We start from the raw sequence: 18035 nt of genomic DNA, 5'->3' as shown, positions 1-18035 counted from the left end.
GGATCATGCTGGTCTAAAAATGTGTCCATTAACATTTGCCTATTAAGCTTCTAACAATAAAAACCAAAGCAAAAGCACCACGAGGCCTGGTTGGGACTAGCACAGGTTGGACATTAGAACAACTTTTTCTTACAGTTATACTTAAACAGATATTCAGCCCCCCCCAGAAAGCAAACTGAAGGTTCCTACCTCACCTTTCACTGTGCCCCCAGGCCTGCCCTCCCCCACACTCCACCTGTGGCTTGAGACCAGCATGAGCTGCCCCAGAAATCTTTCATCTGCCTTGCTGTAATGTATATTTATGAACAACATTATGGTGTGTGAGTGACAGAGGAGCCCAAGGTCCATTTTCAAAAGTGAAGGTCAATGGGATCTAGGCTCCTAAATACCTAAATCTTTTTAGAAAATGGGGCTTAGGCTTCTACGTGACTTAGCTCCCTTTGCCCGCAAACTCCTCTCTTCTCTGGAGAATAATATTGGAAACCCCATGAGATGAACTGTGCCTAAGTTACCTGGCTCTGCTCCCTCAGGGCTGATTGCACTAATGTTATTGGCATGGATTGAGTTTTCAGGGAGGTTTGTTTTATTGTTAAGAGCCTTATTATGGCAGTAAGAGCACTGGCTACTACCCAAATTCCTTTCCTTCCAGTTAACGCTAGAAGGCAAAAATAGATTTAGTAGGACAGAGAGGGAGGGATGCACTGAGGGACTCATAAATATTAATCTGCCTAGTTACGAGAGTTGGAGATAGGGTATGGATGGACGTGACCCCTGCTGGAATGTGATTGCAGTGTTTATGCCCAGGACAATATAGAACTATTAAACATTCTGGAACTCAATGTGGGGGAAGTGTCAGACAAAGAGTGTCTTAAAGTTCAAGGATTTTTACAAATGTTCTGTGCAGTGTTGGTGTAGCTGTATTGGTCCCAGAATACGAGAGACAAAAGGTGGGTGAAGGAATCTCTTTTATTGCCGTCGGTTAGTGAAAGGGACAAGTTTCTGAGCTACACAGGTCTCCCTGAACAAGAGCTCTGTGTAGCTCGACAGCTTGGCTCTTTCATCAACAGAAGTTGGTCCAATAGAAGATATTACCTCACCCCCCTTGTCTCTCTTGATTTTAAAAAAAATGGCAGCCTAATCTGGATGACGTTGGACGGGGCTGGAACTTCTGCTGAGCAGAGACAGAATCTTGACTGTGAAACAAAATGAAACATTCTATATCCACAATAAAAAAAACAAAGCAAAAGCACCACGAGGCCTGGTTGAGACTAGCACAGGTTGCCCATTACAGCAACCTTTTATTAAAGTTATACTAAGACGTGCAGCTCAAAAAAAAAAAAAAAAAAAAAAAAGCGCAAACTGAAGGTTCCTACCTCAGCTTTCACTGTGCCCCCAGGCCTGCCCTCCCCCACGCTCCACCTGTGGGCTTCAGACCATCATGAGCGGCCCCAGAAATGTTTGAGCTGCATTGCTGTAACGTACATTTATGAATAACATTATGGATGGGATTTTCAAAAGCATCTGAATGACTGAGGGGCCTAGGGCCCATTTTCAAAAGTGAATGTCAATGGGATCTAGACTCCTAAGTACTTAAATACCTTTAGAAAATGGGGCGTAGGCTCCTATGTCACTTAGAACTTTTTTTAAATGTTACCCAAAGGGTACGTCTACACTGCAATCAAAGACCTGCAGCACGGTTGGGGCTGGCCCAGATCAGCTGACTTGGGCTCACGGGGCTCGGGCCGCAGGACTAAAACTTGCAGTGTAGGCATTTAGGCTTGGTCTGGAGCCTGGGCTCTGAAACCCTGCGAGGACGGAGAGTCTCAGAGCAGCTCAAGGCCAAGTCCAAAGTGCAATTTTTAGCCCTGCAGCCTGAATCCCGAACCCCAGCTGACTCGGGCGCTGAGACTTGGTGTCAAGGGTTTTTTATTGCAGTGTAGACGTACCCTGAATGACTTAGAAGCACTCATGCCATTGACTTTTAATGGCACTTGTGTTCCTAAGTCACTCAGGTCCAGATTGTTAAAGGGATTTAGGCACCTATCTCCCAGGCATCCAAATACCTGTAAGAATCTGGCCAACAAAACACCATGCCCCTCCCACAGAAGCCCTTCCGCATGACCTTTGTATAGGATTGCAGAATGGGGATGCTCATTATCTGGACAACAGAAACCTGCTTAGAAGGATATTCCTATGTCAACCCTAAGTATCTGGAAACAAAGTGCAGCCTCGGTTAAATTATAAAGAAATGTTTTATTTAGTTCTCAAAATGATCAGCAATGCAGAGCAGACAGTGTGAAGGATTTCCAATTGTTCTCAAACCCTTTGATCCATAACTCCGTCTCTCCCCACCTTGCACTGCCACTAGATGAACCATGGAAAACCTCAGCTGGCAGGTAAGGTGGCCCAGCATGCAATAGCAAGTCAGGTGCCAGCAGAAAGTAGCAATCTTAAGGAGAGGGGGAAGAAACCCAAAATTATTGATATAGGTAGTGGCATACAAAATAAGTTTACTCTGGTGACGCGTTCACTGCCGTGTGATCGCCTGCCTTCCTACTGGGCTAAACAGGCCTGAATTTCATTTCAGACCGTTTGTAGGAGTAGTTGTACCCTTTGCCTGCGTGCCAGTTCACACCATCTGCAAAGCTGCTATGGGATCCCAGCCAGTACATCCCATTCAGGTTGGAAGTATGGCAGCTACTGTACCACCAGGCTCCCTTGTAGGTTGTTGCACATGCGCTCGAACCAGGATCTTGCTGTCGGTCTTTAGTTGAGAACAGCATGTTGTTGTGGCCGGATAACGAATCCCCTGTGTGAAGTAAATGAAATCACTGATTATGGCAGGTCACAGGCAGTTTATTTCCTCATTGGCCAAGTCTAATGTTCCTGGAGTCGTGCTGTCTATTTCCCCCTTTCGTGAGGCACTCAGAATCCCTTGAACTATAGACGGGAGTCTGAAGCTTAATTTAACTGCTTCCATCTCAGTTCCTGATGCGGCAGGTGCTGGGTTACATACCACCTCCAGCTCTTCTGAGGTGCAGGTATTCCACAGAACACCTGTGGTTAAGTCACTTGACTAGGACTCAGAATTTCTGGGTTTTCTACCCAGGTTTGTCACAAACCTCCTGGGTGACCTGGGACAAGTCGCTAGAAAGTCAACGGAAGCTGGGTACCTTAAGCCTCTCTGAAAATGGCCATCATAATATCTCTGAACTTCAGTTCCTTAGCTGTAAATCATTCTTCCTTACTTGCACCCCCGTCTCTTCTATTTAGCTTGCCACATCTCTTACCATGTACAGCACCTACTAACTGATAGTACAACAGTACGTGATCTCATTTAGATCCTCTAGGTGCTATCATGATATAAACAAACAATAACTTCAAAGATCATGCCCGTTGACTGCAGCAAACCCAGCAGGACCATGGCCAAATTCCTTTGAGGAAGGCTGGGATGAGTTGAGAATCCATAGAATTATACACAGGAGCCCTGAAAATGGACCCATATCAAACCAGATTGCTGCTTCTTTCTGCTTCTAATCTCAGTTTAAGTCAGCTGGTGCAGCAATTCATGAACATGATAAATACAGCTAAACCAACTTTTTCTAACCTCAGAGGTTCATTTCAGGATCCATTTGAAGTTGCGGTGAAGATTCAGGTCTGCTCTTCTTTTATCCGAATAATTTTTTCCATCTATAATGAAGCTCACCTGCAATTTACCTGGACCACGTTCTGAGCTCTTGACTCTGTCCTGACTCAGGTAAAATGCCCAGTGACTTTGATGGGAGTTTGCCTGGATAAGGACTGAATAGGAGTGGATAAGAACCTCAGGATTTGGCCTTAGGAAATGGCAGAGTTATTGTAGATAAGGAGAAGTTTAACTTACTTCTGCTCTGGGATTCTGTACACCTCCAATGGCATTGTACCATTCCTCTGTGCTATGAAATGTGGAGACCATGCATGGCACCTACCTGCATTACCCCCAAGGAAATCTCCAAGAATCAGCTTGTAATTTTCAGTCTCTCCTAAAATTTTGAATGACTTGTACTTGGCAAATGCATGGTTGTTATCGAAATCTGTGAGGTCAATGCGAAGTTCATTAGCTCCTAATGGAAACAAATTGGAAAGAAAGAAAAGAGCTCATCAGGTTCCAGTTACATTTTGCATCTTTAGGAGTTCCTTCAACTTCACCTCACCTCTAATAGAGGCAAACCAGCAGCACCTTCCCTTCAGCTCGGACACCAAAACCTCCCCCTTTCCACTGAAGTTATTGCTCACCCATCCTAGACTGGTAGGTTGCACCTCTTATCTTGGTTACATCGACATCTTAGAAACCTCTGTGCCAGAAAAACTTGAAGCAACTATAAAGAAACCCTCAAAACCTTCCCTGGCTATGCATGACTGAATGCTAGGTGCTGAGCAAGATATTTGAAATCAGTTTCATTAGCTCCTACTTGCAGAGCAATAATGACTTTTTAAGGTGCGTTGCTAATGTGTTGAAAACCTGATTGATCAACTGGTTTGGGGAGGGATAGAGAAGGGCTATGGGCAGCTGGAAAGAGAGTTCTCAGGAGGCCCAGATTTTGCAAAACAAAGCCTTCTCGACATATCCTGCATTATTTTTAGAGTTCTTGTTTGCCAAAGTAAGAAAAATCAGCAGTCTCTGGGTACATGTTCTTCCTTAACTTGAGACCAACAAACACCCAAACAAGAGGGGCATAAACAGAACAGCTGTGTCTCGTAGGAAGGAGAAGATAGGAACTTCTGGTAAGGAATATTTGCCATTTGATTCATATCTCTATTTGCCAAACCTTGACTGGAGCCACCAGTGTTAGCTGGTCCAATGAGATTTCACAAAAGGACCCTTCTTGTAACATGCATGTCCGCTATTACCAGCATTTAACATTTTGTGGCCTTGCATAGAATTAATAGTGCACCTTAACAATTATGGGATGGCAGCCGCTGTGACACTATGCCCCAAGTTCACCATAGTAATATTATTATGATATGATTATGGCATAATTATGATGCATTTTGTACAAGGTCATGTAAGGTGTCATTGGAAAACGCTCTACAGTCAAGTATATAGAGAGAACTTGGTGGGGAAAAGTGCACACGATGCATCTTTTTTAGTTACCAAAAGAGGTTAATAGGTGAATATTGTCATTTCCCAACCAGAATTCTGTCAGGCGGCTGCCAAAACCTCTCTTGTATGAATTCCAGTCACGGAAAAAGTCCACTGAACCATCTGCCCGCCTCTGGAAAACCTGAGGGGAAATGAAAGGGATGCAAGTCGGTTTCTTTCCTGATACACAGGCCATAGAATCTCACCCAATACTTTATGACTCGAGCCCACCAATAGAAGTCTAAAGCAATGAACAAATACAATTTCACCTCTTACATGCTGGAAAGCTAAGGAATGACTTGTACATAAGGAAGAAGTAAGTGTCATAAGATAGGTTTCAGAGTGATAGCCATGTTAGTCCGTATCAGCAAAAACAATGAGGAGTGAATATTAATGAGGCCAATGTAATCAAGGTGGCTCATTTCAAACAGTTGACAAGAAGGTGTGAGTTTTTATAGTGACCCATCCACTCCCAGTCTTTATTCAGGCCTAATTTGATGGTGTCCACTTTGCAAATTAATTCCAGTTCTGCAGTTTCTCGTTGTCAACTGTTGACAATAACCCACTTCCACCTTAATTGAATTGGCTCGTTAGCACTGACCCCCCACTTCGTAAGGCAACTCCCATCTTTTCATATACTGTGTATATATACCTGCCTACTGTTTTTCTACTCCATGCATCCGATGAAGTGGGTTTTAGCCCACAAAAGCTTATGCTCAAATAAATTTGCTAGCCTCTAAGGGCCACAAGGACTCCTCATTGTTTTTGTCATAAGATAGCAGCTTTGGACAAAAATGACCAATAAGGAGCTTGTCTACAGCCATGTTCCAATTGTGCAAGTGAAACTTTCTGAGTACCTGGTGCCTTAACACCAAATAGGGAAATCCTCCCACTGTTGTGTTAAAAGGTTTAACAGGGAAATTGGAAGTTAAAACAATAAAATGATATTAAGAGCTGGTCAGAAAATGCAGTTCCATTGAAACTGAAATGCTTCATAAAATCGTATTGCATTCCTCAACATTTTGTACTATGTATTATAACATAAACAAAAGTCAAAATCAAAATGACACATTTGTGCTGATATTATCTAAATGAAACATTTTTGACTGATCCAAAACAAAAAAAATTAGAATATTCCTTTGGAGAATTTTAAAATTTTCAGGTTTCATTCTGATTTGTAAATAAGCCAAATTCTGAAATAGTGAAATCCTAGTGAAACAGAATTCCTCTGCATTGCACATATTTTCCCTCCTCTTTCAACCCCATTTAACACAATGGGCTATGAGGTTTTCCTTTTATAGTACTATAGGTATTGGATACAAAGGTAACCAGAACCTGTAAGACCTCCCTTATCCCCATCAGCTCTTCACTTTTTTCCTCATCTTGTGCACCTCCTCTTCCCCCAAATTCTGACGGAACAGATTTAAACCAGCTCCCAGCTCAGCCTCAATTTTATCTTAAACACACTGACAAGTTGGGAAGTTTCTGTTTGACACTAATTTTATCTTAAACACACTGACAAGTTTGAAGTTTCTGTTTCTCCTAGCGAACATGTATCACTGGGACAGCACAAAGAAAGAGATTTCATTTTCAACAAGGGTTACAAATGCCTTCACATGGTTGATGTCCTTTCTAGGAACTGACTTGTTTGAGCAAACCCTTGGCCCCATCCCACTCCCTGTGAAATCCATCAGTGATTTGCATTGGCTTTGATGGCAGCAAGAATGGGCACTCCATGATTTATTCTTACTTACTATCCATCCACCTCCATCTGTGTCCATGTCACACAGCACGGTCATGGCGTTACAGTCATGCGGGTAGATGGTGTACCAGCCGCTCATGATGTTCCCTTTGGCTAACAGCTCCTTGCAGTTCTTCGCTCCTGGAGAGGATGGTAATTTAATGTTAGAAATAAATTTTGCTGGAACGGATAATTACACAAGCAGCATTGATCCCTTTTCAAGGAACTAGGAATTTCAAATAGTTGTCTCTGGAGTTTCCAAACCCTGGAGTGCTGGATTTCTGTTTGGCTTCCTAAGTCCTGACTCCTGTTTGAAAAGACAGCAGCAAAACAGTGCATTCCTGATGAAACTGACTCCTTCAGACTTCAAATGGCAATGTACACAAGGAACCACAGTGGGTTTTAGTCATTAGTCCATCTTACAGGATTACCTGCTTGTATTACATTCAGTAGGGTTTCTGGTATAACTGAACCTCATGTAACTCAATAATGCTAACATAGCAGAAACAGGGGTCAAGTACACTAGTTGCTACAGAAGTCAGAATGAATTGCAAGCACCTTCAACTGTGTCTCTACACTGTGAACTGAGTTCCAGGTCCCTTGAATGGGATGAGTTGACAGCTCACGTCATAGGCGCCGACTCCGTGGGTGCTCCGGGGCTGGAGCACCAATGGGGAAAAACTGGTGGGTGCTCTGCACCCACCAACAGCTCCTCACCCTGGCCCCCCACCCAAGCTCACCTCTGCCTCCTCCCCTGAGCGCGCCTTCCCCGCTTCTCCCCCTAGCTCTCAGCGCTTGCTGCCGCAAAACAGCTGTTTCACGGCGGCAAGCACTGGAAGGGAGGGGGAGGAGGGGGAATGCGGCGCACTTGGGGAAGAGGCAGGGCTGGGGTGGGGATTTGGGGAAGAGGTCCAATAGGAGCAGGGAGGGGGTTGAGTTGGGGCGGGGACTTTGGGGAAGGGGTTGGTATGGAGGCAGGGCAGGGGTGGAGTCGGGGTGGGGCTGGGGGTGTCAAGCACCCACTGGCACCAGGAAAAGTTGGCGCCTATGGCTCATGTTATGTGATTCTGGGAAACACTCACCTGTCTTACAGTGTACGTCCTCCAGCTCCTTCTCGGCTGTTCAGGAAGAAAAACACAAGGGAGGGGGATTGAAACCGGGAAAAGAATGATATTTTCCTAAACTCCTGCTCAGGCCACAAGGCCTGTATGTATCATGAGTTAAGAGACAGTAAAGCATCTTAACGCATCTCTGACTCCAGCTACCAGTATGTGGAGACAAGTCCTTCCCTAGACAAAGATGAATGTCCTACATTCTCTCCAACCACAGATTTTACTTCCCACAGCCCCATCCATAAAAATAACATCCACTTACACCTTAGCTAACATTCTTCACAAGCTGGGAAACATTCAGGCAATTGCAGGGTGTGAAATAAATGTTATCCCTTTAGTTCCTTCTGCACCAAAGATGTACAATTTCACACATTGGCTGTGATCTGAGCCTCCCCAAACTTTCAGGGGAGATCAGTTCCGGATCCAAATGAAGATGCACATGTGACAGCCCATGCTCATCTCTAATTATTGAATTCAAGGTTTTTTTTCGCACTCTTGGATAGCTCCTCAGCTACAGGGATATTAACAAATTCAGTATTGTGCGCAAACGAATTGCACTCTGAAAGTTTCCTGTGAGGGTCAAGTGTACTGCTTTTAAAATGAAATCAAAGTATATTCTTGCCGTAAAAGAAATTGTAGATGTTCTTACTTATAGTTCCAGGTACTCCAATGTCTCCTTTATCTCCTAAAAACACCCAAAAACACACGGGAACAAATCACTACACAGCCAAGAGATAACATCCTGATCTGAGTGCTCATCCCAGCATTTGTTATTAATTCCACGTTGGTGTAAAAACCCAAGTTCCCCCTACATCACCCCATGGAAAAAGTATTAACCATTCCAGAGTTTGATAAGCGTGATGAAGAGGAGAGAGGGCCAAATTCTTTTTCACATCAGTGTCACCCCACGGACTTCATCCGAGTTGAACAGGTACACGAGAGGGTAATTTGGGGGTAATTTGGGCAACTGTGTGTGTTGGGGTGGTGGGTTTTTTTTCATTTTTGAGATGAAGGCTGGAATTTCTAAAGGGGACCCAGAAAGTTAAGTGTGCAACTCCCATTGACTCTGGGACGCATTGAGTGCACTCCCTACTGACTCAGTCCCTATCACTATGGGTAATACCTAAAAGACAGGCTCAACAAGCCAGAATTATTGGAGGTCTCTTACCTTTCAGACCAGGAATACCAATGTCACCCTTCGCTCCTGGTGGAAAACAGAAAGAGTGAACAGAGACGTAGCAATCTCAATGAGAGCTTACAACTGGGGTTCTATTGGGATAAGAGCGGGTGAATACTGAAAACACAGATCTGTGAATTTGTTTGTGAAAAAATGGCCCAAAATGTAATTAATATCCATTCAATGGAGTCCGACTATTTGCTGTTCATGAATATTTAGATCACTGCTACTATTAAGGAAACTACTTACATGTCCTGCACACTGCATGAATTCATACCGGAAGTTCTTCAGTCATCACTCTCATATTAAAAGGATTCAGTCAACTATATCACGTGACTCCACACCACAAATTACCAATGCCTGTAGCAAGCATTTCACAAAACAGCCAGTGGCTGAGAATACTTTGGTGAACATCAGGGATAACAGATACATTCTTAGCAATCAGGAACAGTTCATGAGTGAGGCATAAAACAAAGAGAGGCCTAAATTTGATTCAGCTCATGCTCTAAATTGAGAGAGAGACAGATGGGGGGAGGGGGATTGTTAAATGTTTCATAAAAGGGAAATCCAAATGTTAAAAATTATTTGATGGTAGTTAAACAAATTTACTTAGTCTTTTTATTATTTTACCTTTCTCCCCAGCTGGTCCTATCTTCCCAGGGCTCCCCTGAGTTCCCTTTTCTCCTACAAACACAGAGAATGAATTTAAACATTTTATATATATTCAGACACAGAAGAAATTAGAACAGACCTGAGCTCCCAATTCTACCCTTTCTGGCTTAATCCTTAGGTAATGTAAAGCGACACTAAAGCGTACGGTCCCAAGCCAGTTTTCATCAGTGGATGATCTTGCTAAAAGACCATGTAAATTACATGCAGGATTGCAATCAGCAACACTATGGTTATTTATTGAGTAATTCATGTTTGTGCCTGCACCATCCAAAGCCGATTCTCACTCAGTGCTGAAGAACGTACCTCTCATTCCTGCAGCTCCGGGTTCTCCTTTGGGACCTATGGCACCAGGAACTCCAGGGCATCCTTGCAGAATAGCGAGCCTCTCATTACCACTGAGACCCACCACTTTCACTTCTGGAGACATAAAATAATCATTATCAGAGACACAGGATGTGGGATGTTCTGCAAATTGTGAATTCCAGTGGAAGCACAATACGCCATGAGAGCTAACAGAGCCCTTTGCTTGACTAGAAAGGCAAATACAAACAAGCAATGTAGGTGCCAAGGCCTACTCAAGGGATGCTACGGGCACAAGTAGGAGGAACAAGCCCCTTGACCTTCTGAGCCCAACCCCAGAGTGCCTCTCTGTGGCTCCCACGGTGGAGGGCTGCAGAAGAATCTTCTTTGGATCTTGGGGGAAGCTAGAGTCAGAGTGGAAAGCCTCTGCCCCAAACTCCCCCTCCGGCTGTGGGTTTTCTGGCCTGTCCCTCTGTGGTTCAAACCCTCCTGTCCTCTCAGTCCATATTTCCTCTTGCTCACAGACTGAAGTTTCAAGAGCTTCCATAGTCCAGACTGCATTGAGATTTGTGTTTAAAGCAGGGATTAAACCTCCTTCTTACATATGTGTCATATAATTCATCATCCCCAAACTTACAGCACTAATTCTGAGCACAGAATGAAGCTTCTGGGAAGTCCACTAGTTTGAGATATAATTCTTTAAAAGTTGGCCCTTAGAAAAAGAAGTTTAAAAAACAAACCCTTTGGTCCCTCTAGTAAAGAGGATAAAGGGGACATAGGGGTGGTATGTTCATGACACCTGCATGAAGTAAAGAGGATTTCATCCATGATTTCAGAGATGATATTACATTTAAACATGGCAAATCTTTAACACAGTACAGGCAGTCCTCGGACTTACGACACAATTAGTTCTTGAAAATTGCATCGTAATCGAAACATCGTAACTCGGAACCGCAATCCACTCCATTGTGGGACCGAGCATCAGAAAGTCGAAACCAATTGTCGTAAGTCGAATCAGGGTGTAAATTCAGAAACATCATAAGTGCCGTTTGTCGTAAGTCAAACATCGTAAAGTCGAGGACTGCCTGTAGAGTACATGACCATGACAGTCCTTCATTGTGTGAACAGTAGGTTTCAAAACAAGGCTGCTGGAAAGAAAGGGGCAAAGGATCAGATCTTCAGCTGGTGTAAACTGGCAAATTGACTTTAACAGAGATTTGCCAATTTACACCGATTCATCTAGCTGAAACATTGATGTATTGACAACTGTGTTAAAATTACAAGCTGTCACTTAAGTTCTAAGGGGTTCTAACCCTCTCTGTGTGTAGGCCATGAACACAACAACTGTAGGTTGATATAACAGCAGGGTCAGGGTTAGAAAAAAATCTGAAACATTTTATAAAACCATATTGTGAGAAAGTTACAGGTACTAACCCATACAAGACATCACCTATGCAAATACTAAAAACAGGGAAATGAACAATAAAGACATCAGCAACTTCCTCCAAGCAGAAATTGCCAACTTTACAACACATAGGAAATGTGATATGTGAGAAGCATGTTTTGAGTCTGGGATACTGTTCATTTCCCTGTTTTCGATGTCTGTGTAGGTGATGGAACATATAGGTTAGTATCTCTAACCTTTCTTACCGTAGCTTTTAGTTTTCTACATACTGAAACCATTTGTGAAGGTGATCTAGGAACGAGATTTATACAAGAATGTGTATTAAGAGTGCGGATTTAACTATATATAACATGTTAGAAAATTCCAAGTCTTGAACACTTTAAAGTACTTTCTGAACTGAAAGTCTGTGGAACAATAGAATGGAATGAAGATTAACAACCGCACCTCTGTTGGTTTATAGCAACCTGAACCTGCAATAAAAACTATCCACCACTAAATAGCTCAATAAATGCAAGTCTGTATGGAAGAGAAAACAAAACAGCTTTCCCAGCTACTTGTATCCAAGTGCACAGGATAATAGAGCCTGTAACCAGACAGTATCTTTTGGTGCATCCTTTGTACTAAGGTGCCATTGATAAATGTTGAAGAGATGTTATAAGCACATTAGAAACACAAGTAGTATGTGTTATAGATGGTGCTAAACACATCAGCAGAAGATGTTATAGATGGTTTTATTCAAAGGTTTATTATAGTAAATAATCATTCATATTATTGATTATTATAAGCCGTGGTGAGCACCCCATTGACTTAATGGACACTAGGACAATCTGTAGCCATAGACAAGCCATGTATTAAAACATGTTAATTATTTATTAATTTTTTAATAATGGAACCTTAATCTAAAAGGGGATTGTGTTGTGTATGTGCATTAGTACAGCTGCGTTTTCCCCCTTATTCTACATTCCACATCAATGGCAAGACTCTGGGTAGTACCTCCCAGGGGTAAGGGAATGAGGGAATAGTGTGGTGTAGCCCATACATGGGCTTTGTGGGGGCTGGCACATAAGCAAGTCTTTCATTACATGAGGATGATTAATCAGCCAGAATTGGAGCGACTGGGGATGATATTGGAGATGGTCTCATTTTGAGAAGGGGAGTCTTTCAAAGTTCCCCCTTAGTAACTGGGAATTTTACAGCCTTGTCTCCCTCATCCCCACGTCCTCAGGTCTGCCACAGCCCGGAGAAGAGTCCAATACTAATGGGGAGAAGCTGGAAGCTATGGAGTGAGTCTGATGTGTCCAGTTGCTCCCCGTTCAGAGCTCTGCTGTATCATGTGTGTTCCCCGCTCCTCCTCAGAAATCAGCGGAAAGTCCTTTCTACGTGCTCCATGGAGTTAGGGCCCCTGGCTCTGGGGTAATGAGGGAATGGAACTAAGGGGGCAGATGGTCCCAGCAACATGCTCCGTTTGGGACCCAGGGAATTTCCCATCAACACGAACTCCCACTCCACAGCATCCCCTTCCCAGAGAGGAACAGTAAGGGGTTGGCATGGTGGGGTGGCCAATGGCAGCGCGGCCATTCAGAGAGCCATGCTGCCAAGGAGCATGGAGGAGCTTCCTTTCTCCACAGTTCTCTGGGGTTTGGAGGCTGGGACCCTGCCCCCCTCACCCACAAATTCCTCTCTCCTACGGGGAGTGTTTCTTAGAAACCCCATGAGATGAACTGTGCCTTGGCCCGGTGTCCCCTTCCTGTGACCTCACCGCAGGCGAGTCTACAGTGGCGCTTCGCCATCAGGAGTGGACAGTAACTACTGCAAAGTAGCTAGTCAGACCCATGTTGTTAAAAGGTAACAGCTTTGTTCCTCACTCACCTGGGCAGGTGTCCTGAGCCTCACAAACCACAGCTGCTAGACAGAGTAAGGCGAGGAGGGTTTGCTGGGCAGCTCTCCCCATGGCTGGTGCTGGGCTCTGCAACGGCAGCTCCACTCGTCTTCTCACTGCCCTCTCCTCTGCTTTAGCATTTCAGAGCTGAGAGACTTTTCCAGGCAATACAAATTATAATATTAAGCTCCACCCCTGACCTCTCAGTCTCCTTAGCCAGTCTCTATAGTCCAGTTTTTTCCCCTACTAGGATCATTGTACAGGAAGTGTTGCCACATGGATACAGGAAAATCCTCAAAAGGGTTGACCCTTTTTTTTAATATAAAACCTCCTGTGGCCTTCTGGTTCCATTCTTCTGGTTTCCCTTCGGAGAGCCGGGGGATTTACACTGAACGTAGAGCGGTCGGGGGGAGGGTTATTAGGAGCTTAATTCTAAAATTCTGAAGAACTAACCCACAACTAAGGAACTAAATACACCTCAGACAAGTCACTTTCATGCAGCGGGTCCTGTATAAGTGGTTACCACATTCAAATCTCTTGCCCTTTATAAAGCAGCAGCAATGTCCATCCATGCTCTGGGCATTTGCATAATTTCAGTCACACACATACACATTTGTATTTTGCTCTATTCAGGTTCTTATATCAGGCCTGTCACTTTGGTGTGTGAGCACCTTCCAGAGAGGCATTAAGCCTCGTGATGTTTGGATTCTTCCTAATGGACAATCCCACCTGCTTTAGGATCTGAGCCAAATAACACTGAAATTAGTGGAAACCCTCCCATTGATTTCAATAGGGTTTGGATCAGCCCCTGAATAAATACCCATCAACAGAGCAACAACCCCCTTCCTGTGGCAGGTATCTTAAAAAAAAACCCTCACTCCAAAATGTTTGGACTATTAGCACCCCCTAGGATGTAAGAGATCCCCTAGTATGCCTTTACCTAGAACCTGAGCAGAGCACAGACAGAATAGGGAGGTGGGTTAGCACTCTGAGCCACCCCTCAACTTTGACGAGAGTCATGCTTCATATGGACACCAATAAAGGTGCCTGCTGTGATATATCCCTTTTGGTTCTTTCGTTTCTCCCCCTGGTTCCCTATAGATTGGAGCCCTCTTCCTTGAGACCAATGCACAGCCTACTATCCATCTCTCTGCTGTCAGAACTGCCTTCTTCCACTAACTCCACTGTCTCTACCTGCTACCGTTTCCATTCCTCCACCTTCTCAGACTCAGGCACCATGGCTGAAGAGAACTCCATAAAGAGGGAAGTTTACACCAGTCTCCCGTTACTCCTGGAAACCCAGTTTGTTGCCTCTGCCACATGCTCAGTCTTCACTGGTCCAAGAACAGATTATTCTGAGGTTTCTTTGGAACCTGGGTCTCTCCTGTACCAGGATGACGTGACCCCCATCCCTTCAATGTGCTTACGTTACCTGGCTCTGCTCCCTCAGGGCTGATTGCACTAATGTTATTGGTGTGGATTGAACTTTTAGGAAGGTTTGTTTTATTGGTAATAGCCTTAAGAGTCTTATTACGGCAGTGAGAGCACTGGCTACTACCCAAGCTCCTTTCCTTCCACTTAACGCTAGAAGGCAAAAATAGATTTAGTAGGACAGAGAGGGATGGAGCCACTGGGGGAACTTGCATCAACATTCATCTGCCTCGTTTATGAAAGGAAACCTATCTTTCTTCACAACAGCTGGAGATAGGGTATGGATGGACGTGACCCCTGCTGGAATATGATTGCAGTGTTTATCCCCAGGGCAATATGGAACAATGAAACATTCTCAAACTCAGCAGTGGGGGAAGGGTCAGACCAAAGAGTGTCTTAAAGTTCAAGGATTTTTACAAATGTTCTGTGCAGTGTTGGTGTAGCTGTATTGGTCCCAGAATATGAGAGACACAAGGTGGGTGAGGGAATATCTTTTATTGCCTTCGGTTAGTGAAAGGGACAAGCTTCTGAGTGACACAGATCTCTTCTTGTTCACGAGGCCTGGTTGAGACTAGCACAGATTGCCCATTAGAACCACTTATTAAAGTTATACTAAGACGTGCAGCTCAAACACACACACACAAAAAGCAAACTGAAGGTTCCTACTTCAGCTTTCACGGTGCCCCCAGGCCTGTCCTCCCCCACGCTCCACCTGTGGGCTTCAGACCCGCATGAGCAGCCTCAGAAATGTTTGAGCTGCTTTGCTGTAATGTACAGTTATGAATAACATTATGGGTGGGATTTTTCAAAAGCATCTGAGGAGCCTAAGGCCCGTTTTCAAAAGTCAATGTCAATGGGCTCTAGCCTCCTAAGTACCTATATCCCTTTAGAAAATGGGGCTTAGGCTCTTAAGTCACTTAGCACCTTTTAAAAAAAATGTTACCCAAAGGGTACGTTTACACTGCAAAAAGAGACCTGCAGCACAGTCGGGGCTGGCTCAGATCAGCTGACTTGGGCTCACGGGGCTCGGGCTAGGGGGCTCGGACTGGGGGGCTAAAATTTGCAGTGTAGATGTTCAGGGTTGCGCTGGAGCCTGGGCTCTGAAACCCTGCGAGGAGGGAGAGGCTCAGAGCTCAGGCTCCAGGCCAAGTGCAACATCGACACTGCAATTTTTAGCCCTGCATGCTGAGCTCCATGAGCCCGTGAGAGCTGACCCTGGCTCTGAGACTTGGTGTCGGAGCTTTTTATTGCAGTGTAGACGTACCCCGAGTGATTTAGAAGCACAAATGCATTTAACTTTTGGAGCTTGTTTTCCTACGTCACTCAGGGCCTGACTGTTAAATGTGTTCAGACATCTAACTCCCAGGCACCTAAAAACCTGTAAGAATCTGGCCAAGTCATTTTTGAAAAATCACACCCTAAATTCTTTAGTTGAAGGATTATATTTCATTTTATTTAATCCTTTCCATTTCTTTGAAAGCATCTTCCTCAATAGCACTGGGCTCTTTTACAAGAGTTTGAAACTACCCATGGCTTTACCTAGGGCAGTGAAATCAGCCGTCTGGAAAGGTTGAGAGCGTCTTGCCGACCCCCAAGTTTCACCTCACTTAAAAACTCCTTGCTTACAAACTCAGACATAAAAATACAAAAGTGTCACAGCCACACTGTTACTGAAAATTGCTGACTCATTTTTACCATAGAATTATAAAAAAAAAAAAAAATCAACTGGAATATAAATATTGTATTACATTTCCGTGTACAGCATGTAGAGCAGTATAAACAAGTCATTGTATGAAATTTTAGTTAGCACTGACTTCGCTAGTGCTTTTCACATAGCCGGCTGTAAAACTAGGCAAATATCTAGATGAGTTGATGTATCCCCAGAAGATCTCTGCGTACCCCTGGTTGAGAACCACTGACCTAGGGAACCACCGTCTCTTCCTAGGATTGATATCAGTGTACGAAGGGTTAGTACCAAGAATGATGGTAAAACAGCAGAGACAATGATTGGCTAGTGATGTGATATTCCCAGAAGCACCATGTTCCAGGAATGCTGGACTAGCATACCACACTAGAAGTGCTCAGGTATCACTGCAACGCTCCAAAGGAAATTTGGATGTTGGAATATAAACTAACTGCTTAACTTTAATCCTGGTCTAACAGATAGGTCATTGGACTGGAAATCAGAAGATCTGGCTTCTATTCCTGGCTCTGCCACTGACTGGATGCGTGATTTGGGGCAAGTCACTTCACCTTCTGTGCCTCGGTTTCCCCTCCCATCCTTTGTCTCTCTTGTGTACTTAGATTGCAAGAACTTTGGGATGGGCTGACTCTGTTTTCACAGTGCTAGCACAGTGAGGCCCGGATATTGATTGGAACCTCCAGGTGCTACCCCAATACACATCATACCACCACCAAAGCCAGAAAAAGAGATCATACATTTTTGAAGATTACCACTAACAAGGAAGAATGAGGCTGGCAGGAAAACGAGCATGGATATTTTCTTTGTTAAAACTAAGATGCTGAAACAATCAGGTAATTACTACCGGGGTTGGAAAGCTACCTTCATAAGTGGAACAAGACAGTGAACTGGCAGTTACATTATAGCTGAATTTTAAGGACATTCAATTCCCAATCAGTGGATATAGACTCTGTTCTTCTGCGCAGGAACAGCACCTTTTACAACAAATTCTTCACAGTCTGATCCTATTTTCACTCTGCCCTTCTAGCATTGACAGGAATGGCCTGGATCCATTGTGATGACAGTTGTATTCGTGTGCCGTGTTGCTTTGAGGCTTGTTCGGAAAGCCATTTTTCCTGTAAAAGCTACTGATTGTGGTCTCTGTGGGCCAGAGTTTCAAAAGAGCGCAAGGCCAGATTTCCAATTGATTCTGCTATCAGCCACCAAAGTGCAAATCCAGAGTAACTGACAGCCAGGGAGATACCCCAGAGTACCTCTAGGAGGGACTGAAATTCGAATCTCTTCCACTGGGATCTGCCTTCTCAGTGCCACAGAAAACAACTACCAGCATGTACCCAGCATTCAGGGCTAGTTACCAGGCACTTTCTATGGCATCAGCGTAAGCTACATGTTTACAGCCTGTCTGGCTTGGTGGGGAGGCCCAACGGGCTGAACACCGTACTGAACTCTGGAAGCCCCATCTGGCTGTTTGCCTCTTGGAGAAGTGGTTGGATG

General features: G+C 44.2%; 1 protein-coding gene across 1 annotated transcript; it reads right to left on the bottom strand.

Annotated features, from left to right (window-relative positions):
• Positions 1 to 2561: 2561 nt before the first annotated feature.
• LOC135891174 (ficolin-2-like) lies at positions 2562 to 13480 on the bottom strand. The gene is made up of 10 exons (XM_065418662.1): positions 13399 to 13480; positions 10128 to 10241; positions 9783 to 9836; positions 9144 to 9179; positions 8625 to 8660; positions 7946 to 7981; positions 6877 to 7004; positions 5135 to 5264; positions 3969 to 4103; positions 2562 to 2809 (listed from the first exon to the last, which is right to left on the bottom strand). The coding sequence occupies exons 1-10, from the start codon at positions 13478 to 13480 to the stop codon at positions 2562 to 2564; spliced, it is 999 nt and encodes a 332-aa protein (XP_065274734.1).
• Between the last annotated feature and the right edge of the window lie 4555 nt (positions 13481 to 18035).

The sequence above is a fragment of the Emys orbicularis genome, chromosome 18 (genome assembly GCF_028017835.1).
Source record: "Emys orbicularis isolate rEmyOrb1 chromosome 18, rEmyOrb1.hap1, whole genome shotgun sequence".
NCBI lineage: Eukaryota > Metazoa > Chordata > Testudines > Emydidae > Emys > Emys orbicularis.
The sequence above is the reverse complement of the archived record's forward strand: the minus strand, read 5'-3'. Positions and strand labels throughout refer to the sequence as shown.

Bases quoted from the DNA above. Each gene is read 5' to 3' on its own strand.
- LOC135891174 (XM_065418662.1), bottom strand. From the start codon at position 13,480: ATGGGGAGAGCTGCCCAGCAAACCCTCCTCGCCTTACTCTGTCTAGCA. The intron at 8,661-9,143 runs GTAAGAGACCTC...GGGTGTTTTTAG, and splicing joins TGGTATTCCTGGTCTGAAAG to GAGATAAAGGAGACATTGGA. The intron at 7,982-8,624 runs GTAAGAACATCT...CTTCCTGAACAG, and splicing joins TGGAGTACCTGGAACTATAA to CCGAGAAGGAGCTGGAGGAC.